This window comes from Pelobates fuscus, chromosome 1 (assembly GCF_036172605.1).
Source record: "Pelobates fuscus isolate aPelFus1 chromosome 1, aPelFus1.pri, whole genome shotgun sequence".
Classification (NCBI taxonomy): domain Eukaryota; kingdom Metazoa; phylum Chordata; class Amphibia; order Anura; family Pelobatidae; genus Pelobates; species Pelobates fuscus.
This window is the reverse complement of record NC_086317.1, coordinates 461,126,149-461,151,561: the sequence shown is the minus strand read 5'-3', so window position 1 is coordinate 461,151,561 and position 25,413 is coordinate 461,126,149. Positions and strand designations below refer to the sequence as shown.

At 39.4% G+C, this 25,413-nt stretch overlaps 1 protein-coding gene across 1 annotated transcript in view; it reads right to left on the bottom strand.

Moving 5' to 3' along the window:
• NOX4 (NADPH oxidase 4) overlaps nucleotides 1–25,141 on the bottom strand; it is a 236,127-nt gene extending 210,986 nt beyond the window's left edge. Inside the window, exons 1-2 of the mRNA XM_063444952.1 lie at nucleotides 24,609–25,141; nucleotides 21,421–21,516 (exon numbers count right to left, since the gene is read on the bottom strand). Coding sequence (XP_063301022.1) covers nucleotides 21,421–21,516; nucleotides 24,609–24,665 — 153 coding nt within the window. The 5' untranslated portion in view covers nucleotides 24,666–25,141. The remainder of the gene's footprint in view (nucleotides 1–21,420; nucleotides 21,517–24,608) is intronic.
• Nucleotides 25,142–25,413: the final 272 nt, after the last annotated feature.

Here is a 25,413-nt window from a genome sequence, read left to right as displayed (position 1 = left end):
CCAGACCGTTATGACGGTTCAGGACCGTCAGCGGTCCAAACGCACGTTTTACCGCTGACGGTCCTGAACCGTCAGCGGTCCTGAAGGGGTTAAAACTGAGAATGCAAATGCACAGGATCAAAGGAAGAAGACACAATGTTATTCATTATAACGGAGGAATGCAGGTGTGCTAATTATTAAAATTGCAACATCTGTCTGGATGTGCAAAAAGTTGAATACTATGATTTACTAACTTTACATGGTAGAGCGAGGAGTCACTTTCTTCCAACTGTCTGTCTATCTAGTGATCTGCCAACATTTTAAATATATATTACAATAGCATTATTTCCCCATAACACACACCTCGTTGTTAGATATCCTGTAGATATATGTGTACTTTATGAAATTTTTAGAGTTAGTATAAGGAAGAAACCAAGAAAACCCAGAATATACAGGTGATACTCTAAAAATCAGAATATCGTGCAAAAATTCATTTATTTCAGTAATGCAACGTAAAAGGGGAAATAAATAAATGAGATAGACGCATTACATGCAAAGCAAGATAGTTCAAGCTGTGATTTGTCATAAGTGCGATGATTATGGATTATGGATCAGTAAATCAGAATATTACATGCAATCAATAACACAAGGAGTGTACCTAGAACAATATCGGACCTCTGAAAAGTATAAGCATGCATATGGACTCAGTACTTGGTTTGGGCCCCTTTTGCAGCAATTACTGCCTCAATGCGGCGTGGCATGGAAGCTATCAGTCTGTGGCACTGCTGAGGTGTTATGGAAGACCAGGATGCTTCAATAGCGGCCTTCAGCTCTTCTGCATTGTTCAGTCTCATGTCTCTCATCTTTCTCTTGGCAATGCCCCATAGATTCTCTATGGGGTTCAGGTCAGGCGAGTTTGCTGGCCAATCAAGCACAGCAATCCCACGGTCATTGAACCAGGCTTTGGTGCTTTTGGCAGTGTGGGTAGGTGCCAAGTCCTGCAGGAAAATGAAGTCAGCATCCCCATAAAGCTTGTCTGCGGAAGGAAGCATAAAGTGCTCCAAAATCTCCATGTAGACGGCTGCGTTGGAAACTTCACACTGGACTTCAAGCATCTTGCAGTGTGTGCCTCTCCATTCTTCCTCCAGACTCTCGGTCCTTGGTTTCCAAATGAGATGCAAAAGTTGCTCTCATCAGAAAAGAGGACTTTGGACCACTGAGCAACAGACCAGGTCTGTTTTTCTTTAGCCCAGGTAAGACGCTTCTGACGTTGTTTGTTGTTCAGGAGCGGCTTGACAAGAGGAATACGACATCTGAAGCCCATGTCCAGGATCCGTCTGTGTGTGGTGGCTCTTGATGCACTGACTCCAGCCTCACTCCACTCCTTGTGAAAGTCCCCAACACCTTTGAATGGCCTTTTCCTGACAATCCTCTCCAGGCTGCGGTCATCCCTGCTGCTTGTGCACCTTTTTCTTCCACACTTTTCCCTTCCACATAACTTTCTATTAATGTGCTTTGATACAGCACTTTGGGAACATCCAAATTCCTTCAGAATTACCTTTTGAGGCTTTCCCTCCTTATGAAGGATGTCAATGATGGTTTACTGCACAACTGTCATGTCAGCAGTCTTCCCCATGATTGTGATTCCTACTGAACCAGACTGAGAGACCTTTTAAAGGCTCAGAAATCCTTTGCAGGTGTTATGGCTTACTTAGCTGATTAGAGTGGGACACTGTGAGCCTAGAATATTGCACCTTTTCACAATATTCTAATTTACTGAGATTGTGGATTTGGGGTTTTCATGAGCTGTAAGCCATAATCACCGCACTTATGACAAATCACGGCCTGAACTATCTTGCTTTGCATGTAATGTGTCTATCTCATATAATAGTTTCCCCTTTTACGTTGCATTACTAAAATAAATTAACTTTTGCACGATATTCTAATTTTTCGAGTATCACCTGTATAAACTAGGTTTATTTGCAAATAATAAAGAAAGTCATCAAATAAGCTGCTGGGCATTATTATAGTCCCTGTTTAACTGATGGAATTTGAGACTTTGTAGAAATTGAAGCAAGACGCTCTTTTAAAACAATTCACGCATGGGATGCCTTTGCAATTAAAAAAGGATGACAAAGGTTTGGTGACTGCGATACCGTAATGGCTAACTGTGGAGAACGAGATTGGAAATTTCAGAAAATTAAGGTCACCACTTCAGGCAAACATTTACTTAATCTTTTAATGAAATCATTAACAGAAAGCTTAAAAAAACACAAAAATCTTGATTTCTAACTTTCCTCATCACTAATGCCGTATTCATTCCAAATATTCTGTTCTGTGGGATCCAATCAGCATAATTAATCCTTGTGATCTTAATCCTATGAAATGTCAAAATACTTTAGGACAAGCTATATCTTAAGCCACTCTTTTCTGATGAGGAAGATGACTTGTAATATTTATGAATGTACGCATGTTTTCCCAGACTAACGGAGAGGTAGCCTACCACAGCGCCATGTTCCTTTACAGATAATGCACAGGCTAAGAGAATAAGTCAATTTTTTTACTCAATTAAGGATATAATTTTGCATTTTTGTTATGGTTTTAGCAGCTTTTATATTTTTCTCCTTTAAACAGAATGGTCCATCAATAATTATTATTTATATTTTTCTTCACACAGCAGAATTGCTTATCAACTACTACACAGGAACAAGGGGAGCAAGAGGAGTGTGTGGTCAGCCATTACAATACCTCACTCACAACTCCAGAGCATGTCAGAATTACATATGCTTAAAGGATCACTATAGTGTCAGGAAAAGGAATGCGCATTCTAGCAGTCCATAGGAAAGCATTTCTCAATACTTTCCTATTGAAGTTCTGCACGCTGGATGCGAATTTCGCATCCAGCATCGCAGAAGCGCCTCTAACAGCTGTCAGGAAGACAGACACTACAGGTTGGATTAACCCTGCTATGTGAACATAGCAGTTTCTCTGAAACTGCTATGTTTTCTCTGAAACTGCTTTGTTTACATGTGAAGGGTTAAAACCTGAGGGACCTGGCACCTAGACCACTTAATTGAGCTGAAGTGGTCTGGGTGACTATAGTGTCCCTTTAACTTATTATGTCTGCATTCAGCTATCTAATTAATTAACCAGTCATGGTTAAATAACAAAATTTTCATCAGAAGCTCACATGTCCAGATATTGTATATTTGAAGCTGTGCCCAAATAAATCAGAAATGAGGCGTGATCTAACAATCGTTTAGGTTGTTAAATTGTAGAAGATTTAAGATGACAAGGCACTAGACCCCACCCAGGAAACTGTGACTCCATTCCCTCTCTCTGGAAACCCCGCCTCCTGATCTGCTGGATGCATATGAAATATCAAAATGGCTGTCAACATGAAAGAAAATAGATTTGTATTTCTTTAGTTCTGTTGTTTAAAACTCTGAGTGTCAAAGATATGACCAAAAGATTGTAAAGCAATGAGTTGGACACATTAGGGATGTGCATGGGCAAAAAATGTGGTTCGATTTGGCACTTCCGAAATTCAGGACTGCGGCAATTCGGGACTTCGGCAATTCGGCACTTCAGTTCGGTTTGGCACTTCTGAAATTCAGGACTTTGGCACTTTGGTTCGGCACTTCCGAAATTTGGGACTTCAGCGATTCGGCACTTCGGGAATTCGGGACTTCGGCAGTTCCCTAACCCTACCTCTAACCTTAACCCTACCCCGAACCCCTTTACATTCAAACCAAAATGAATTGCATGTCTAGGACACATGTCTGCAACTGAAGGGCTAAATGCCTATTGCAAATTACTTACAGGCTTATTTACTACAATGAGACTGCAAAGTGAATTTCACATTCAAGGCCATAGTAGATGAATGTAAAGTGTAGCTGATTTAGACATTTTTCCAGTTCAGTTATTATGAACATAAACTTGAAATTCACTTTGAATTCACCTTGAAATTTCACGTTAGAGAATTACTCTGTAAGTATGAGAGCAATTAGTCTAATAAGTTACACTATTTTTTTCTCTGATACTAAAATTGTACGAAAAAAGGAAACTATAACACTTCTGAAAACAGAAATTTGAGGTTTCATGTGTGTGGCTGCAGGACCTCACACTCGCATGGCAATCATCACTGCCATGCCCATTTTGAGACCTTACGTTCTCTTCGCATCAATATTGACACTGTCCGTCATTGGTGTCATTTAGGACGCTGCATGACCATTTTATAATATTCTTAAGTGTTATTATTTTGATGCGTAGCGCTCTGTGTCATTTCTTTGATGAGTCACATGCAAGTTTTGGACACACAGAAATGAAATAGAGCAAAATTACCTATATATATCCCAGTCCATTTGTGGCTCATTTCCCTGCTGTCACTTTCTGTTTGGTTCCAATAAGGTATCTCTGTATCTCAATTACTCTGGTTTTTGACTCAGCTTCTCCTGACTATTCTGTTTTCTGGCATCCTTGACACTGCTTTGTTTTTATGTTTACCTGACCTCTGACTCCCTTTGACCTTTACTTGTCTGTCTTTGACCTTCCTGTTACCATTCGTGTCTATTCATGTTAAATCTGGCCACCCTATGGACTGGTAAATGTCTCTGTTTTTTTCTATCTACTTTTGAGGGTTTCATACACTTTGTGTTGGAATATATATACTGATCAACAACAACATTAAAACCACTGACAGATAAAGTGAATAACATTGAATATGTCATTACAATGCCATCTGTCAAGGGAAGCGATATATTAAGTAGCAACTAAACAGTCAGTTTTTCAATTTCATTTGTTGGAACGAAAATATCTGAGTGACCTTGACAAGGGGAAAATAGTGATGGCTAGATGACTAGGTCAGAGCATCTCATAAACAACAAGTCTTTAGCATGCTCCAGGTATGCAGTGGTTAGTTAACCACAAACAACACAAAGCTTCGGGATACGGCTGGAAATGAGTCTAAAAGGAACATAAAAATATACAAAATAGTGAAGTACAATTAACACATTTATATGCGCTGAATACAAATGCACTCACAGAATTGAGTAGAATATATCGCTCATGGGGTTCCTCCCCTGATTGAAATGGGGGGCTGGTAGTCCCTTGGCTCCTTGTAGGATTCCTTAATGATGCTCAGGACTCCAAACGGGCAATGGTAGAAAGAAGTGCTTTTATTGATAAAAAGTGAATAATCACCATCAATATAAAGTATAATTAAAAGAAAAAAGTGGTGCAAGGAAGGGTCATAAACTGGTATCAGAGACATGAGTGCCCAAGGTTCATTGAAGCATGTGTGGAGTGAAGACTAGCCCATCTGATCTGATCACAAAGAAAAGCTACTGTAGCTCGAATTTCTGAAAAAATTTGCCATAATAGAAAGACCGGTCAGAGTGCATATGATGACCCCTGAACTCTGCCAAAAGCATTTCCCATAGGAATGTGAGCATCAAAACTGGACCATGGAAGAATGTTGCCTGGTCTGATTAATCACGTTTTGGTGGATGTCCGGGTGCATGTGTCATTTATGTGGGGAAGAGATGGCAGCAGGATGTACTATGGAAAGAAGACGTGCTGGCATAGGCAGTGTTATGCTATGGGAAATCTTTTGATGGAAAACCTTCAGTCCTGGCATTCATGTGGATGTTACCACCTACATAGAGATTGTTTTCTGATGGTAGTGGCCTCTTTATGCAGGATAACGCACCTTGGCACTCTGTAAAAATTGTTCAGGAATGGTTTGAGGAATATGATAAAGTGTTTAAAGTATTGCCTTGTCCTCCAAATTCCTCAGATCTCATTCGGATTGAGCATCTGTGAAGCATGGTGGTTCACTGATGTTATGGGTGTGTGAGCTCTAAAGGCACGGGAAATCTTTTGAAAATGAATGGCAAGATAAATGGTCATGTTATCAGAAAACATTGGCAGGCAATTTACAGATTTTACTATTAACATGACGTAAAGTCATGATTTTATTAATGACACGGAGGCGAGTATTATGCTGCACTCTTTCTTTATTTACCTCAGCAGCAAAGAAAAATAACATTAAATCAGTATAAAAGAAACCAGTAAATAACATGAGGTCTATCTTCCTAGCAACAGGAACAGCCAATCAGCATCCTCTTTGTAGCATAATAGGCAGTGTCCAGTATACAACTTCCTCTTTCTTGCGATCCCGAACAAGGACAACAAATCCAAATAAAAAGTGGGCTCCAATTAGAGGGTATACGAGCCTTAAACTGGATCTCGAAGTCAAGATGGAAGAGAAAGGAGAATATGGTAATATCCAAGTATGAAACTGGATTTATGCATAAATTCGCATTACATGGAATATCATATATATATACATAACATGAAATTCAGTTTAGTCAAACCTTAAGCTCTTGACTGTCATTAACAAGGATAAAACCCAGTAATCAAAAAAGACTTACCGTGAAGTCAACTTACCCAGAGAAGACCAAACCTCCAGGGATGGGAGGGAGGGATAATACTCGCCTCCGTGTCATTAATAAAATCATGACTTTACGTCATGTTAATAGTAAAATCTGTAAATTTTATTAAGACACGGAGGCTCCTATTATGCTAGTTCAAAGCTGTGAAATGATGTCTCCAGTGAAGTGTTGAATAGGTCTAAAGTAGAAATCATGGCATGCAGACTCCGAAGACCAGCCGCTTTCATAATATCCTCCAAGCGACAACCAATCGAGGAAGCCTTAGAAGCCATTGCCCATCGAACCGAATGAGGCACAGACACATAGGTATCAATACCTGCTAGAGACATAATGTATTTGACCCACCAGGCTAGAGTAGACACCGGAAGATGCGACTTTTGGAAGGAGATGAAGAGTTCCTGTTTCAAAGGATTCCGTAACGTAGTGGAACGATGTTCACACACCCATTAGTTTGCAACAGGGCAAAGGAGAGGATCTATTAGGGAAAAACTGGGTAAAATTGATTTTAGAGGAGGTTTTTGTCCTCCGTGAAATGTCAAAGAGGACACCTTCTGGAGTAAAGGAACGAGCAACCACCTCAAGAGTTCGTACGTCAGAAAAACCTCCTGCAAAAAAAAAAAAATTCAAGACAATAGAGACGTCCCACAAGACAGAGTATCGTGGTAAGGGTGGATGAGCAAACCATATTCCTCTGAGAAGTCAATATATGACAGGATGTCAACCGACAGGCGTCCAATTGAAACTTTGATGGCCAACAGAAGTGGACGATCGGTAAGGTCCACAGTGCGATAGGCTTTACCTTCATCATAGAAGTCAGAAAAATGGAGGACAGACATAAAAGGAGCCGATATGGGATTTAAATTTAATTTCATGCACCAACTATGCCATCTGCTCCAAGCAGAATTATAAGCCTGTCTTGTGTTGGGTGCACCCTTGATAAGTTGGGGAGTTGATTGCGAAACTCCCTTGACCGTTCAAGGTTCCCTGAAATAGACTACACTATGAGATGCAAGAGACCTTGGAGAAAAAGGGGATGAGGTACACCGTCTGTATCCTGAAGAAGGCACTTGAGAGATGGAAGGTCGATAACCCTCTTCGTAACTATGGTTGGGACGGCGATAGAGGAGCCACGATCACCAGGTGTCGGACTGGTGATATCGATGGAAAGGCAACAGGGAATCAGTGCAAAGGACAAAAAAATCATAATTCCTTGGAGAAAACATTCATAGCCAGTGTTATCGGATCTGGTCTCCAACTGAAAAAACGGAAAGTTGAGCATTCAAACGAGAAGCGAAAAGATCTATTTGCAATAGACCACATAGGTTCCAGATGTCTTGGAAGACCATGGAATCCAAGTGCCAGTCGCTGGAATCTCTGAGTTGGCGTGAATACCAGTTCGCCGTAGTGTTGGAGAGACCTTGAATATATTCTGCCGTGACTGAAATGCTGTGTCTCAGGCAAAATTGCCAGCAATCACGAGGCATGTAGGTCAGAATTTTGTATTTTGGGCCTCCAAGTGATTGATGTAGCGGACTGCTGACACGTTGTCCATCTTCAGAATGATAGCGCATTGGGCTTGAGTTGGGGAGAAACTGTGGACTGCAAAGGAACCGGCCAGATGTTCCAAACAATTGATGTGGAGTGTCGATTCCAGGTTTGATTATCTGCCCTTGGTGGAAATTTTTCTGCATTGAGCACCCTAACCGTGCAAATTGATTATCAAATCTGGACCTGTTCAAAATATGGTGCGCTTATTCCAAGCTTCTATGTGAAGAAGCCACCATTGGTGTTCACCCTCCGCTTCTGAGTCCAGAGTTACCATATCTGTGTATGATGCGCTGCCCTTGAGATAAAGTTTGTAATCGTTTTAGGGCTCGATAGCCAAGAAGACCTGGAAAAATGGCCTGTATAGATGCCGGTAGAAGGCCTAACATTCTCAACAGTTGTTTGAGAGAGAGTTGAGAGGTTGCTAGTGTTCGCCTATCTCCTTCTCGATATTGGCTAATTTTGTCACCGGAAGGTGTAGAGTTTGAAGGGTAGAATCTACAATAATCCAATATAACCCAGAAATTTGATTTGTTGCGTGATGTTGTACTGGGATAGGCACTGTGAGATATGCATCCTGCAGATCCAATTTGGCCTTTGAATCTGCTGGTTGGAGAAGATCCCGTAAACAATGCCCTTCTTCCATCTTTTAAGTGCTGATATGCTCATAACTATTGAGCTGTCTCAAATTTATCACTGGACGGATACCTTTGCCTTTTTTGGGAAACAAGAAAAGGTTGCTTACATAACCCAGGGTATGTGCCGGAATCTCTACGATTGATTGTCCACTGAGACAATTTCCCTTGATGGGGAACATTGAACAGGTAGAGAAAGGAAGTCTATGCAATACCCTTTCACAGTGTGAAGAACCTAAGCATCTGATGAAATGAGGGATCATACATGGGAAAAATGTGTGAGCCTGCCCCCCACTATCAGTAAGGAAGAATGGAAATTGTGAAGACTTCTTAGGAGCACCTCTTAGGCCACTAACAACCCAGGGTCTACCACTTTGTGGGAAGGAGGTTGGTATAGTGCATTGTTCAAAGAAATCGGCTCGGCAAGTATAAGAGCCTTGGTTCTGTCTAAAATAACTTCTGTTTGTTTAGCCGGACAAAGGAGCCCAATTCTTTTACAAAGTTGTCCCCAAAGAGAAAAACCTTTTGCCTGTGTTATCTGGCTTGTTCAGAGCCATAGTTAAACGTTTGGGCTCAATCTTGAGCAAGATCGATTTGTGGCGTTCTGTGACAACCGCATTGTTGGCGTTGCCAACTTAAATCACTCTGGATCTAACCACTTAAGATGGCGCAATCTAATTCTAGATCATCCTCTACTGCTTCAAAGATCTTGGCTGCTGAGCCCAAGATGCCCTGGATTTTATCCCGACCGTTTTGCAATGAGAATCTAAGCCTTTAGATGACTTCCATCCTGTCTTACTCAGGATTTGAATGATCTTAGGATCGACTGATAGCGTTTTACATGAGTCATCAGGGACTGTTCGGCATGGCCATTCAGCCCGCCATTTATTTCACTTTGCCTTCTCAAAAGGCTTGCGTACTCTGGATGCAATATACTTGGCTACATGGTCTGAGGAGACCAATGGGTGACATAGGTCGTCAGGTTCGAATAGGGGTTCACATTGAGTGTCCAAGATCCTATTGGTGTCCCTGAGTCCACATAATCTACCTAAATCTTGGTAGGTTTAACAGGACATGTATCCCAAACGGGATTAGCATCCTCTTCATCAGTAATTTCATAATCAGGATCAGAAATATCCTCTGAATCCTCCATATAGGACTCAGGGAACTCATCCTAAATATCACTGAGCTCAGATTCAGAGTTTAGTTGGGCTTTTTCCTTTTTCCAAAGTCTAGTCGATTTTGCCCGACTAGTAGCTCTTTTGCGCGGTGGTAAATTAATCGCGCCATCCGTGACAGGTATGGTACTGTCCATCTCTATTGTTTTGGAGGAGTGTTTAGCCTTATATGAGGCCTTGCGGGCAGGCTGAAGCAGAGCCAGTGTGAGTACAGATACACCTCCATATAGTACTCAGGAAACTCCTCCTCAATATCCCATAGCTCAGATTTAGAGTTCAATTGGGCTTTTGCCCTTTTCCAAAGTCTAGTCGATTTTGCCCGACTAGTAGCTCTTTTGCGCGGTGGTAAATTAATCGCGCCATCCGTGACAGGTATGGTACTGTCCATCTCTATTGTTTTGGAGGAGTGTTTAGCCTTATATGAGGCCTTGCGGCCAGGCTGAAGCAGAGCAGGTGTGAGTACAGGTACACCTCAATACAGAACGTGGGGAACTCCTCCTCAATATCACTGAGGTTGGATTCAGAGTTCAATTGGGCTTTTGCCCTTTTCCAAAGTCTAGTCGATTTTGCCCTACTAGTAGCTCTTTTGCGCGGTGGTAAATTAATCGCGCCATCCGTGACAGGTATGGTACTGTCCATCTCTATTGTTTTGGAGGAGTGTTTAGCCTTATATGAGGCCTTGCGGCCAGGCTGAAGCAGAGCAGGTGTGAGTATAGGTACACCTCAATACAGAACGTGGGGAACTCCTCCTCAATATCACTGAGCTTGGATTCAGAGTTCAATTGGGCTTTTGCCCTTTTCCAAAGTCTAGTCGATTTTGCCCGACTAGTAGCTCTTTTGCGCGGTGGTAAATTAATCGCGCCATCCGTGACAGGTATGGTACTGTCCATCTCTATTGTTTTGGATGAGTGTTTAGCCTTATATGAGGCCTTGCGGCCAGGCTGAAGCAGAGCAGGTGTGAGTACAGGTACACCTCAATACAGAACGTGGGGAACTCCTCCTCAATATCACTGAGCTTGGATTCAGAGTTCAATTGGGCTTTTGCCCTTTTCCAAAGTCTAGTCGATTTTGCCCGACTAGTAGCTCTTTTGCGCGGTGGTAAATTAATTGCGCCATCTGTGACAGGTATGGTACTGTCCATCTCTATTGTTTTGGAGGAGTGTTTAGCCTTATATGAGGCATTGCAGCCTGACACCAGAGCCTAGTCATGGCTTTTGCCATGGAAGTGTCAATTAAAGCCTGCATGTCAGCAGGATCAGTAAATCAGAAATTCAGCCTCATCTCCAGAGATACCTGGAGAGGCTTCTACATTAATCTGCATGTTTGCTGTAGACCCAGAAAGATCCTGTCAGACTGCATCATAAATATACAAACAAACCTAAGGGGATGAATAAAGCAAAATAATACCAAAAGGAAAGGGTTGAGTAACCCTCAAGTAAAAAATAAATAACTAAACAGGATAAAGAAATGAAAGTACTCACAATAGTGAAAAAAAAAATAGCAATTGTAATATAAAAACACAGGAGCTGCCACTATACCTATACCCCAACTTGGATTTCTGGCAGTTGGTGGCAGAGCAGCAGCCAGACAGATAAATGAAAGGGGAAAAAAAAACAGCTCAATAGCACTTTACAGGGGATAAATATCCTCAAAGACGCCCCTGAGCCCCAATTGATGGTAATTTTGGGGCCAGGGCGGTCAGAGGGGAAAGAAATTATCAATAATTATACAATACAATTATACAATAAAGCATATAACTGAAGCAAATTAAGTAAATACATCAAATTAAGTTAAAATGAAGTAACTAAATATATTTATAAACATGAAAATATTATAATTAAAATGTAATAACTATATTAACCACAGTAATGATAAGAATAAAGTAAAAGATCCCACAGTTAAGAACCATGGGACCCAGTGTCACTTAACTGAGGGAGCAGCAAAGAAAGAGGAAGTAGTATACTGGACACTGCCTATTATGCTACAAAGAGGATGCTGATTGGCTGTTCCTGTTGCTAGGAAGATAGACCTCATGTTATTTACTGGTTTCTTTTATACTGATTTAATGTTATTTTTCTTTGCTGCTGAGGTAAATAAAGAAAGAGTGCAGCATAATAGGAGCCTCCATGTCTTAATAAAATTTGCATTATTATGCATGAAGGCTGCGAATGGGGCGCTATTGGACTTTTCAGCATGACAATGACCCTAAGCACAAGGCCAAGTTGACCTTCCAGTGGTTATAGCAGGAAAGTGTGAAGGTTCTGGAGTGGCCATCACAGTCTCCTGACCTTTATATCATCGAGCCACTCTGGGGAGATCTCAAACTTGCAGTTCATTTAAGACGACCAAAGACTTTGCATGACCTGGAGGCATTTTGCCAAGATGAATGGGCAGTTATACCACCTGCAAGAATTAGGGGCCTCATAGATAACAATTACAAAAGACTGCACGCTGTCATTGATGCTAAAGAAGGCAATACACAGTATTAAGAACTAATGCACTTGCAGACTTTTGAACAGGGGTCATTTCATTTTTTTCTTTGTGGCCATGTTTTGTTTTATGATTGTGCCATTCTGTTAAAACCTACAGTTGAATATGAATCCCATAAGAAATAAAAGAAATGTGTTTTGCCTGCTCACTCATGTTTTATTTAAAAATGTTACATATAGTGCCAATTCTGCAAGGATATGCAAACCTTTGAGCACAACTGGAACTATATTTCTGTAATAGTATGAATCTACTTGGTCAAGTTTGAGCTTTTGCACTGCATGAGTTACAACAAAGTGGTGAAGCATTCTGCTTTCTGTTTTATTTTCATCATGGCAGCTGGGGTTAATTACTAAAACAATTAAATTTTTTAAGATTATTTTTGTGAAATCAGACAACAAACATTAAACATGATAGATTCCTTGTGCGGTGTAGATATTACTATACATGGTCCAACCCAACACATATGTAAGTAATGTTTACTCAACTCAGTGAAATTAGTGGAATTTGTCCAAGTTTCAATAAGAGCATTCATAAAATATATTACGATATTAGACATATCTGTATATGCTATTGCAATATAAATCTGTCAAAAATAATGCTAGATTGTTGACCATACACAACTTAAACAAAAAAAAAAGTACATAACGATATAAACAGGGTTTATACTATTTAAGTGATTGAATATCTGATATATCACAGTTCTGCAGAGCTAACATAGTTGAGGTTTTGTATATTGTATTCCTTGTACCTTTGAGAATCGAGTAGACAATTCAGGACTAGATTAGGTGGCTACTATCCAGCTAAACCGTGTGTTTCTCAATTATTTGCTCTCAAAAGGTTAATTGTTTTTGACGTTGTCAGTTTAAATTCAACTTCCTAACATCTGGTATAGAATTTAATGAACTAGCAAATACAATCCTGAGTCATGCCAGTCGCCCTTGCTCAAGTCCATGTTCACATCCTGGTTTGGAAGAAACAAAAGACCCTTGGATTTATAAATGGAAATGTAGTCAAAATGCAAACAAATGTAGTAGAAAAAAAAGAAACAAAACCAAGAGGTTTACTGACGGGACATTCCAAACACACATTTTAATATAAAATAGATTAGGGATTTGTATGTCCTACTGTAGTCTGTACTGGCTCTATCTAAGCTTGAGCTAGAAATTAAAGTGCTGGAGAAAGATTGACCTGATCGATATACACGATTAAGAATCAAACATGCAATTTAATGCAAAAATCTGTAGAAAAGACAACAAACAGTGTGATGTTGCTCAGATCAAACGAAACTATATTCTTCCATACCAAGACGTGCTTATATGGATTTGAAAGCCCAGAAACCTATTTTTATTGGTGGTGACAGTGCCCCAAGGTAATTCAATTTCAAGGTAATGCAGAAACATATATTCTCCGTTCTCTCCGACCAATCTTCATTTCTTAGCACGACTAGACAACTCCACCAAGTAATATGAAGCCTCCTTGAAAATGGCCAAATGCATTTTCATGTCTGCTCCTCTGTGCATAGCTGGAAGCTGGAGAGGCCGGAAGCTCATTCGCCAAAGTACTTAATAAAATGTACTATGTTGACACTGTGACTAAGCCCCAGGTGTATCTTTCTTAGATCAATATGTACCTTGACCACACTACTTCCTCAATGGCTTCTTCTTGACATTGTGTCTTCCTTTGATCTTACCCTTCTTTTTAACCCTATAATTCCTTGCCTAGTCATTTATAAATATATATCAGTATTGTGGTGTCCTCTCCACCCATGTTGGTACCTTTTGGTTTTATAATGTGCATACATATTATACAGCCTGTACTATTATACATTATTTTTTGTCTTTGAGGTTTGAATTATTGTGGAAATCTATTTGCTGCTAGGCATTAATACGACATTAATACTTTATATTCACAATTTGATGATATCACTTTTCGAGGTGAAGTTGAAAATTACTGACACTTTATAAAAGTTTGTTGTGACTTGCACTTCAAAGAATTACTTGTGTACACTTTCTGAAGGATTGTGAATAGAGCAAACACTTGTCACAGGAAGAATATTTTTGTATGTATTTAAATTGTTGGGTTTTGCACATTATTGCTGATTAACACACTGGCCGCACTAAGCACTTTATCAGAAAAGGTTATTTTGAAGCGCTACACTACAATATGATTAGATTTGTGCTATGTTTGGTGTCATGTTGCTAATTAAATTAAATTTGGTTTTATTTAATTTTCATTATATATTATATAATTTTCAAAATATAACCATACTGCTATTCTTAATAATCCTTTTTTCTATTCAATTCTGTTCACACCACTACCAGAATAAGCACACACCTCAAACTGGAAAACAAATTATCATACATCATGGCCTGCTCTGTTCCTGTAACCTATCTGCTGAGTGCTGGTGGAGAGTTCTAAAAAATAGCCCTCCTACCCCCACCTCGCAAAATTATAAAGTATCCCATTCACTATATGCCCAAACAAAAATGATGTCCAAATTCCTATTCCTTATGTTACTTGCTCTTGCAAATGATGTGAAGTCTAACCCTGGTCCCTCAGCTAATTCTAGTCCTAATCTCCCCACTAAAAAAGGCCTCTCTTTTGTGCACTGCAACATCCGTAGTTTACTCCCTAAACTGGATGCACTGCAAGCCTGGTGTTCCCATTACAAACCAAAAATCATTGTGCTCTCAGAATCTTGGTTAACGACTAAAATACCAGACACCGCCATTGCAATACAGGGGTATTCATGTTTTAGAAATGACAGAGCAAAGAGAGGAGGAGGCATTGTTATTTATGTTGACAATTCCATAAAGTTTACCCCTTTACAAAACCTTAGTCCTCCTGCCACCTTTGATTTCCTTTCTGGCACAATTGAGATCCCGTGCAGTAAATCAATCATTGTTGCAGGAATCTACCGCCCACCTAGCTCCCCTGTGCATTCCCTTTCTGACATAGCCCATCTCCTTAGTGAAACCATTGCTCAAAACCCTAAAAGTGAACTGTTGATCTTTGGAGATTTTAATATTGATTGGCTGAATCCTAAAAATAATAGTTCTTGCACGCTTTTTAAGACTTTGCAGCTAACGCAATTAATCTCCTCCCCAACTCGCATAAACATTAAAAGCCATAACCATACCCTGCTAGATTGGATTCTCTCCACTTCTCCTGATAGAATCCAGGAGGCCGGTGTTCTCCCAAACACTTTCAGTGATCACTGTTTAGTGTACTGTGTGCGCAAAATAAAGGCTATTAAATCCTCTCCCAAGGTTAAAATAACTAGGTCCTTCAAAAAATTTAATCTTGAATCCTTTCTAAAGGACATCAAGAACCTCCCATGGCACAGATTAAACATTATCCCAGATCTAGACTGTGCTGTTGAATTCTTTCAGTCTGAACTCCTACAAATTTGGAATCTGCATGCCCCGCTGCGTAAGTTGAGGGTAAAAGGAGCACATATGAACTGGATCACTGCTGACCTCATCCAAATGTACCAGTTTCGGGATTCTTTGTGGTCAAAGTTTAAGCGTACTGGCTCTATGAATGATCACTGTGCGTATAGACAATGGCGAAATATATGCACAAAACAAACAAAATTGGCCAAGGCCCAATATTTCTATGACAATGTGAACAATAACATCTCAAACCCTAGAAACTTTTGGAAAGTCATAAATAAACTACAAACTCCCCCAATCCACTCCCAACCCTCCACTGTCAAAGTGGATAACCAAACCCTGCAACTTCCATTAGATGTAGCAAATGCCTTTAACAATTATTTTGTCGGATGCTCTACTGCCCTGATTGCCAAGCTAATAAATGGCACACATCCTGAAACTACAAATGTGGATCAGGTCTCACTAAATTTGCAAACGCCCAATATAGACAAGTTCATTTTTAGACCTGTACCTGTTAGTGTCATTGAAAAACATCTTAATAATCTAAAAATGAAAAACCAGTCCGGACTTGACCAAATCCCAGCAATGCTGTTGAAGCTCAGTGCGCCGGCAATTGCTAAACCCGTCACAACTCTAATTAATGAATCCTTGGTGTCTGGATACTTACCCAAACTTTGGAAGACTGCAAGAGTAGTGCCTATCCATAAAAGTGGTGACACTACTTTGGTTTCTAACTATCGCCCTATATCATTGCTCCCGGTATTGTCAAAAATCTTAGAAAAATGTGTCCATACGCAACTATGTGAGTATTACCAACAATCAAACTATCTGACCCCTGATCAATCAGGCTTTCGCCAGAATCACTCCACTACAACTGCTCTCTTAAAAGTTTGCAATGACATCCAAACTGGCATGGAACAAGGAGACCTAACTGGAGCTATTTTCCTTGATTTTGCAAAGGCCTTTGACACAGTAGACCACGACATTCTACTGCACAAACTCAAAAAGTCAGGTATTGGTGATCATGCGCTAAACTGGTTTCGATCGTATGTATCGGAACGCTCACAATATGTGTCAATTTCTGACAGCGACTCCCTCCCTCTCCCAGTCACGTGTGGTGTTCCCCAAGGTTCCATTCTCAGCCCCCTACTATTTACATTATTTATAAATGATCTGCCAAATGTCTGCAAATCCTCAAACATACACATGTACGCAGATGACACGGTAATCTATGCAAACAATTCCGATCTACCGCAGCTTGAGGCTGTGCTCCAAGACCAGTTTACAGAGGTAGAAAAGTGGATCGCAAAAAACAAACTCTTCCTGAACACTGACAAAACTGTCACAATGATCTTTGGAACAGTACCTAAATTACACAAATTACACAATTCCCACCTATCCATCAAAACCATTTCAAATGGCACACTGACCGCAGTCCACTCTTTCAAATACTTGGGTATGATGTTAGACCCCAATCTATCTTTTGGCCTGCACATAGAAAAGCTTGCATCTAAACTTTATCCAAAACTAGGTGCCCTGTACAGAAACAAATCCTGCCTAAGCCCTACAGTAAAGGAAAAGATTGTACAGCAAATGCTGATGCCAATCATTGATTATGGGGATGTAGTATATGCATCTGCATCGCAATCCCACATTAATAAACTCAACACATTGTATAACTCGTTCTGCCGATTTGTGCTACAATGTAATTACAGGACCCACCATTGTGACATGCTAAAAGAACTAAACTGGCTGTCGCTGGAATCCAGACGCACCCTTCATCTTTCCAGCCTTGTGTTTAAGAGCTTTTCGGGGAAACTCCCACCCTACCTGAACGCAATGCTTTCCCCGGCTGTTCCCACTTCCTATAACCTCCGATCCAGTACCAACACTTTACTTAGTCTACCTCAATATAAAAAGAAAGCAGCCCGATCCTCCTTCTCCTACAGAGCACCGCATTTGTGGAACGACCTCCCGCACAAATTAAAATCTTCCCTAAGCTTAAAGTCCTTTAAGAGATCCCTCTCTACATACTTGAAAACAGAATGTACCTGTCATTGTTGATTATATATTTCCTACCTGTTCTATGTTAAATTTTGTATATATTGTATATTAATATTGTATTTGTATTTTATTGTACTCTAACTGTAACAATGCAATGATTTGTGGACCCAGGACATACTTGAAAACGAGAGAAATCTCAATGTATCTTTCCTGGTAAAATATTTTATAAATAAATAAATAAATAAATAAAATAAATTATGGATTACTACTGCATGAATAAAAGCACAATAATGTACAATAGATACTCGATTATGACCCGTGTAAGCTATTTTGTCTCTTTATGCAATATATATTCTATATCATGTATTATAAAAATGTATCAATAAAAACTATTTTAAAATATATTGTGTGTCCTATACAACAAAGTATTATGTGTTGATGCCTTATGCTTACTTTTTTATTATAATAATAATAAGAAGAAGAAGATTAATAAGAATAATAATAATAATATGTAATGGGAAAGAGTTTTCTAAATTTAACATCCCCAAAAAATAAAATGCACAGAAATTCAGGCAAACAACAAGATTTTACTGAGGGATATGCTTAGTGAGCTTGTCTGTAGTGAGCATGTGTCTGTAGTGAGCATGTGTTAGTGAGCTTGTCTGTAGTGAGCTTGTGTGTGTATCAGTGAGCTTGTCTGTAGTGAGCTTATGTGTGTATCAGTGAGCTTGTCTGTAGTGAGCTTGTGTGTTTGTAAGTGAGCTTGTTCACTCCCTTCGGCGGCCAGCTTCAATGTTTCCTGCACAGCTTAGCAAAGGGCTGTCAAATCCCAGGCCCCAGGGCAAAATGTCTAGTCTCCATGGAGATTTGTCACGCAGTTTGTATATGTATGTGTGTATATATATATAGTGTTCAAGTAGAGATTGTCCAATAAAAAAGGTATTACAAGATACAAATGTTATCTGTTTTTGCACACACACACACACACACACACACACTATATATATATATATACACGTTTTATAACTGCACCCCTACTTTGGTGCCTGGCCCTATGTGCCCTCTCTAAAAATGAATCCTAGAGATGCTACTGGCTTAGAGACATATATGGTTAAGCTTTTTGGGAAGCCCGAGCTGTGAGTCAGCTATTTGCAGTTCGATATACACATTAGAGAATGCTATATTATATAGTGAAAAGAAAGACAAAATAAATATATATATATATATATTCACAAATACCATAAGGTCCTGAAATGTTGCCTGGTCCACTTTTTGATGAAATAGAATTGTCATTCTAAATGTCATACGCACACTGTGATATATACTGTATATACATTAGGTTATAATTATATAATTAGTTATGTAATTGAAATATGAATGGCAAAAGCTGATCTGGAGACTTTTTCCAAATCAATTATTTATACCTACATTTTGTCAGTCAGATTTCCATTTACTACATTTCACTTTTAGAAATGTAGTAAATGGTTTTGATAGTATAAGCATAGTTTTGTAGGATGAAGTACTTTAGTGATTTAAACCTGAACAAACCTGTCTCCAATAAAATAATCTTATTGTACAATTGACCTTTTCGTAGAGAGGTCCCATGTACAATCTCAATACCAGGTCATCTGTGAGATAACCGATCTCGACAGACTATCTGCATGTATGGTGGTACTGCCTCGTTCCTCTCACTCTGAAAACGAGCTGGCTCATGTAAAATGAAAGTCTGGTGTGTAGTCTGTTGACCAGGCTGGTGCCTTGGTGTTCCTCCCATTATCTTGGGTGAACAGCAATTTGCAGCTAATGAATGCTGTAGACTGTTTTTTCTTGTAATGCAAGGCCATCTCAATGCTATGGACCAGTGCTCCTCAACCCTTTCCTCAAGGCACACCTAACAGTCCATGATTTAAGGGAACACCTTAGACACACCCAGGTAATCCCTACATCCTGGACTGTTAGGTGTGCCTTGAGGAGAGGCTTGAGGAGCACTGCTATGGACAACCATATGCAGAAGGTATAAGTCTTAAAAATGATTTTATATCATTGCTCTTGATTTTAATTTGGCAGCAATTTTAAGCATTTGCGTCCATGTAGAGGTACGTTTACTCCCCTATTGGTATTTGCAGAAGTGGTTATGGTACTAGGGATGTTCCTTTAAAGGTAATCACATTTATTCCCAATTAAAAAAAAATGCACATAACAATTATTTTTATCAAAATAGTAACTTAATAAGAAGCGTTACTGTACGAAGTTTTATTACATCCGTATCTTCCAATTTCACAATTTACAAAAATCGCACTGTGGGCTTTCACTCACACCATTCCTCTTGCGTGGAAATTCCAGAATCCTGACGTGTACAGTTTATAGAACCTCTTTATATGTAACTCCTCTTTATGAATTCCTTATTGGCTCTTATGCATTGGACCTCCTGTTCATTAAGCTGGAGATAACGGTCGCCTGATCTTTACTAATGTAGTTTCAATCTGTAATATCACTGATATACATTCCCACTCCGAGATCATCATGTATTAACATTAATGTCCACCTACATATAACGCTCTTACCACGGCCTAACAAGAAGTGTTCACTCTCCTAATATGATACAATCCTTTTCAAAGTAGTACAGCAAAGTAAACATCTGGGGAAAAATAAACTAGGGAAAGCTGTATGGAAGGAAAAGAAAAGGGGAAAACGAGATACGCTAAATTCATATCTGATAAACAACATCTGTTTTTATAAATATTTTGTAATTTTTTTACGTCTTCAACCTGACGCTGTTCCCTGCCTCAATTCGGGAAGTTAGAGTTATAAGCCATGCAGTCAGCTGATCGCTCTAAGCCAATGAGCTAAGCCCTGCACTGCCAGTCTTAGCTTAGTGAAAAGAACCTCTGGCTGTGAGGAGGCAGGGTGGACCCCACGTAGTAAGTCAAACCATTAGAAAACACTTTGATGTTGTGGTTATGGTACTTGGAGTGTTCAGTTAAAGGAATTTCAAGGCAAACTGTTTAAAAAAAGACAGAATATACTGCATAAACAAAGATTTCAAGATAAATTCATATATTTCTTACATAATCTTTTCAACCTGCTCGTAGGCTAATTGTGTGCACCTCCCTCCTTCCTGCTTCTACATTCCAGTGCAGAAGGCTTTGAGGATCATGCGGCTATAGAATGGAGGTGGGAACCCGCAATCTGTCACTTCATTCAAACCCAGCCAGAAGAACAAACTAAGCAAACTGCAGCCTTTGTTCACAGCTTGTCAGCTTTTCCATTATAACAATAGAGAACAAGACCGTGCTGAACATTGATGGAACATTGATCACTCTCATATAAACATCTGTTTCATGTGTAGAAACGTTTCTCCTACTGAGGGACAAACTACCAGAGAAAGGAGGGCAGACAATATGGGATCTCTGTCCTTGGTCTGGACTACCATGTCCACGTTTGGTGTCCACTGCTAGTGTGGATTACACAGATTTATCACAAAGCCATTGGTTGTTGGTAACCATAAAGGTCACCTAAGCCATATAAAGAAAAAAAGACAAAACAGACAAAAATCAAACAATATTAACAACCATATTAACTATTCATGTCCTGGCACATTTTTCCTTTTTTTTTCTTTCTTATAGTATCTATATATGCAGTAGAACGGAGTCACAGTTAATTATTTCATTTATGTCCTGTGTTGCCTACAGCCTTGTCTCTGAAACTCTCCCAAACAGTTAACCCAATGAGCACTTACCCCTAGCATTTGGTGTAAGTAATAGTACTGTGGACCTCTATAGTACAATACGAATGTCTTGTAAAACAGCCATGTGTTGACAGCAAGCCAGGATAACTAAAGGAAAAAGAAAAAAAATTAAAAAGGTGTATAATCTGAGATTTTAGATTTCTGTAAGACATATGGGACAGCATATACAATAGTAAGTCATGTGTTGTTCTAGACAGAAACCCCTACACTTTACTAGAGCATCATATATAATGTAAATATTCTGTTCGAAACTTGGGATTCATTTCGGGCCGAACTGCAATTCAGTCTAATTTGGTCCAATTAGGTGAACGGACGAATTCCCAATCTCTGAGCTGAATTATAACTGAACACAGATCAACCAAGCCACACAATGGTGAACATGTTAGGTACGGCGTCATGATTAGGAATTCCGCCAAATAAAGAGATGATTGATGGGAAAAAAAAGATTATTGATGAGTAGGGGACAATCACCAAATGTTAATTTTAGTCACAGATTAAGTGAGAAGCGACCAAGAGAGGACAAAAACGGCACAGATTCCGTAAGCATCTTTCCTTCTGCTGTCTACTGGATTTGAATGAAATAAAGCTATGATCTTTTATTCCAACTAGGCTGGACGTTTGTCCTTATGTTTGGAACCTGGTGTTGCTACAGTACTATTGGGTATCCTATTGGGTATCCTGTGAGTGGAACTTTCTTTTATATATCCTTATATATTCTACATATCCTTTGGTCACATTCCCATCACCATCTCTAACTTACAGAAGATCTTAATGGTTACCTGATGTTATATTCTAAAACCATATTTCACTACCTTACTCTGCATCTACCATCAGATATATGCCATATCCAGATATTATCCACTTGGGATATATGTGACTTTATCACTATAGTAACTGACTTCCCAATTCCACTACTTCATAGGTCTTATAAACCTGCAGCATACCGCCTGCTTTGGGACTTCAACTCCCATAACACTCAGCCATAACCACAGGCTAGCAGAAACTACTGGGGATTGTAGTTCAGCACAGGATAGATACGTTTTGTGCTTAGGAAACACAAAACTGATGAAAAAAAAAAAATTATAGATGCCAAAATACCAGAGTATTGCAGTATGCAATGATACATTTTTATTGGACTAACATAATATTTCAAAGGCAAGCTTTCAACAGTTTTCCTCTCTTCCTCAGGTCTGAAGCAAATACATACATATTTGTATGAATTGTAAATACATATACAATTTATAAAACTAAAATGTAATTCAGAACAAGAACAATGTATCTTATTTACACAGACTGATTTCTAAACACATTTATTGTAGTTTAAAGACACATTGCCATGAGTTTTATTGATGTGGGGCTCGGTTATACTCAGACACACCAACAATTTGGAGCTGCTAGAAAAGAGGGACATTAGGATAAAAAAGAGGGGCAGAGGGATTTTGGCCCAAAAATAGAGATTGTCCCTCCTAAATAGGGACTGTTGGGGAGTTTGATGAAGGGAAGTTCAGTTACAAAGCTCTCAGACTAACCAGTCACATCATGCGCATGATGTTAACTAATATACAGTGCCTATACCAGGCATAGGCAACCTTCTTTTGGACTACACCTCCCATGATGATTTGCCAACTTAATAGGTGTCAGAACTTTATGGGGGATGTAGTTCACAACATCTGGAGTGCCGAAGGTTGCCTACCCCTGGCCTATACAGTGTACAATAACATTGAAATTACATGCAAACATTTTTCAGTTTCCATATAGTGTGGTGTATTTTAACTAAAGTGTTTATTGTTGTGAACTTATAATACAATATTTAGATTAAAATAGACAAATTAGGAAAATGTCTATTTTTTTCCCTATCTTGGCCTAAATTCAACTGTCAGTTCCCCCAAGTTACTGTTTAGTAAATACCCTTAGCTTACCTGTGACACAGAGATACGACTCCCGCAGCTGTTAAGCATTGGAGAGATCTCCTTCTAGACAATGATTTATATTGTGTCTAGAGAGTTACAGTAATGGAAGCCATATCTATAATGATAAACATTGTATGTCTGCCATGAAAATACTGTACAAATATGTCAATTAGATATAAATAACAGTTTTCCACATGTACCTTTTCAGATTCCAGGTTCACAATGATACAATATTAATACAATAATGAATAAAAGAAAGGGGGATGAAAACACTAAGTTATACGGGTGTATAGCTTAAGCTCAGTTCACAAATCACTGCATGACGAGCTTAATTTATCATTGCTAGAAAAAGTTGCTACAGCCCTGCTGAGACAATTGTATAGTTCCCTGACAAGTGAAGGGTTAACTATTAGTATATGGTACATCCCACTGGCAAGGGAAGGGTTAATGAATAGCGTACTGTGCAGCCCATTTCCAAGGTAAGGGTTACATACTAGAGTACTAAAATTGATCAGCCCATTGGCAAAGAAAGGGTTAATCATTAGTGTACTGTGCAGTCCCATGGCAAGGGAAGGGTTAACGGCTAGTGCTTTGAAAGTGAACAGCCCATTGGAGCAGGAAGGGTTAATAAGCAGAATACTGTGCAACTTCCTGGCAGGGAAAGGGTAAATTGCCAGTGTATTGAAAGCGAACAACCCATTGGAGAAGGAAGGGTTAATAAGCAGTCTATCGTGCAGCTTCCTGGCAGGGAGAGGGCTGATAGCTTGTGTATTGAAAGCGAACCGCTCATTGGAGATGGAAGGGTTAATAATTAGTGTAAAGTGCAGCCACGTGGCAAGGAAAGGGTTAATAGCTCGTGTATTGAAATTGAACAGACCATTGGCAAAAGGAAGGGTTAATAACTAGTGTACTGTGCAGCCCCTTGGCAATGGAAGGGTTAATGGCTAGTGTATATAAAGTGAACAGACCATTGGCAAAAGGAAGGGTTAATAATGAGTGTAATGTACAGCCCCTTGGCAATGGAAGGGTTAATAATTAGTGTAAAGTGCAGCCATGTGGCAAGGAAAGGGTTAATGGCTAGTGTATATAAAGTGAGCAGACCATTGGCAAAAGGAAAGGTTAATAATTAGTGTAATGTACAGCCCCTTGGCAATGGAAGGGTTAATAATTAGTGTACTGTGCAGACCCCTGGCAAGGAAAGGGTTAAAGTGCCCTTAAGACTTGGGAATCAGTATATATTATAAAGTTTTAGGTAAAGATGAATCCTACCAGTAAGAGGTGCTTGGAGCCTTCATTGTACAGCCAACTGCTGCAGTGCAGAGCCATCCTCACTTCATCCAGCTATGGGAACTTCACAATGGTCAGAAGTTTACCCCCGGCAAAATGTGCTTCCTGCTTTCTCCCCTGTGACCTACATGTCTAAATATTCTCACCACAATGTCTGATTAGCTCAGCCTTTCCATATATCTCTGTGGTTAGTGATGTGGGACAGTCAGACATGGGATTCCTGATGATGACCAGCTTGGGGAAGAGCAGCACACTGTAGGAATTGTACATGAGCCAAATTCCAACCTAATACAGGAACTCACAGAGCTGCAGCCTGTCACAGGGGATTTTCCTTTGTTCCCCTGATTTGTAGTTTCTAACTGCCAGTAACAATGTATACCTTCTACAAACAGAGTTTTAAATGTACCAAATAAAGTCTGGTTTATTGAATGATCTGCCTGCAACTGTAACACTGCTACAATGAAACAATGAAAAAACAGATCATTTCCTAACATAGGGCTCTGTGAATGACTTTTCCATTGAGATATTGCTGAACAAAGAGGAGGGATTAGGGCAGAGGGTCTGCAAAGTACAGTAAGCCTGGAGGTACAATTCTATCATGAATAATTTGCTTTTTGTGACAGCTCAATCATATTACCAAAACCCTAAATATTAGCCATTTCAGTGCCAAAAGGTTTAAAGCACTACTTTCCTTAAATTAAAGGTAGTTGGTGTGTAGATTAGAGTATATATAGACTTAAAAGGTTAATATATAAATTAGTTGTATTAGTTTTATATACATATATAT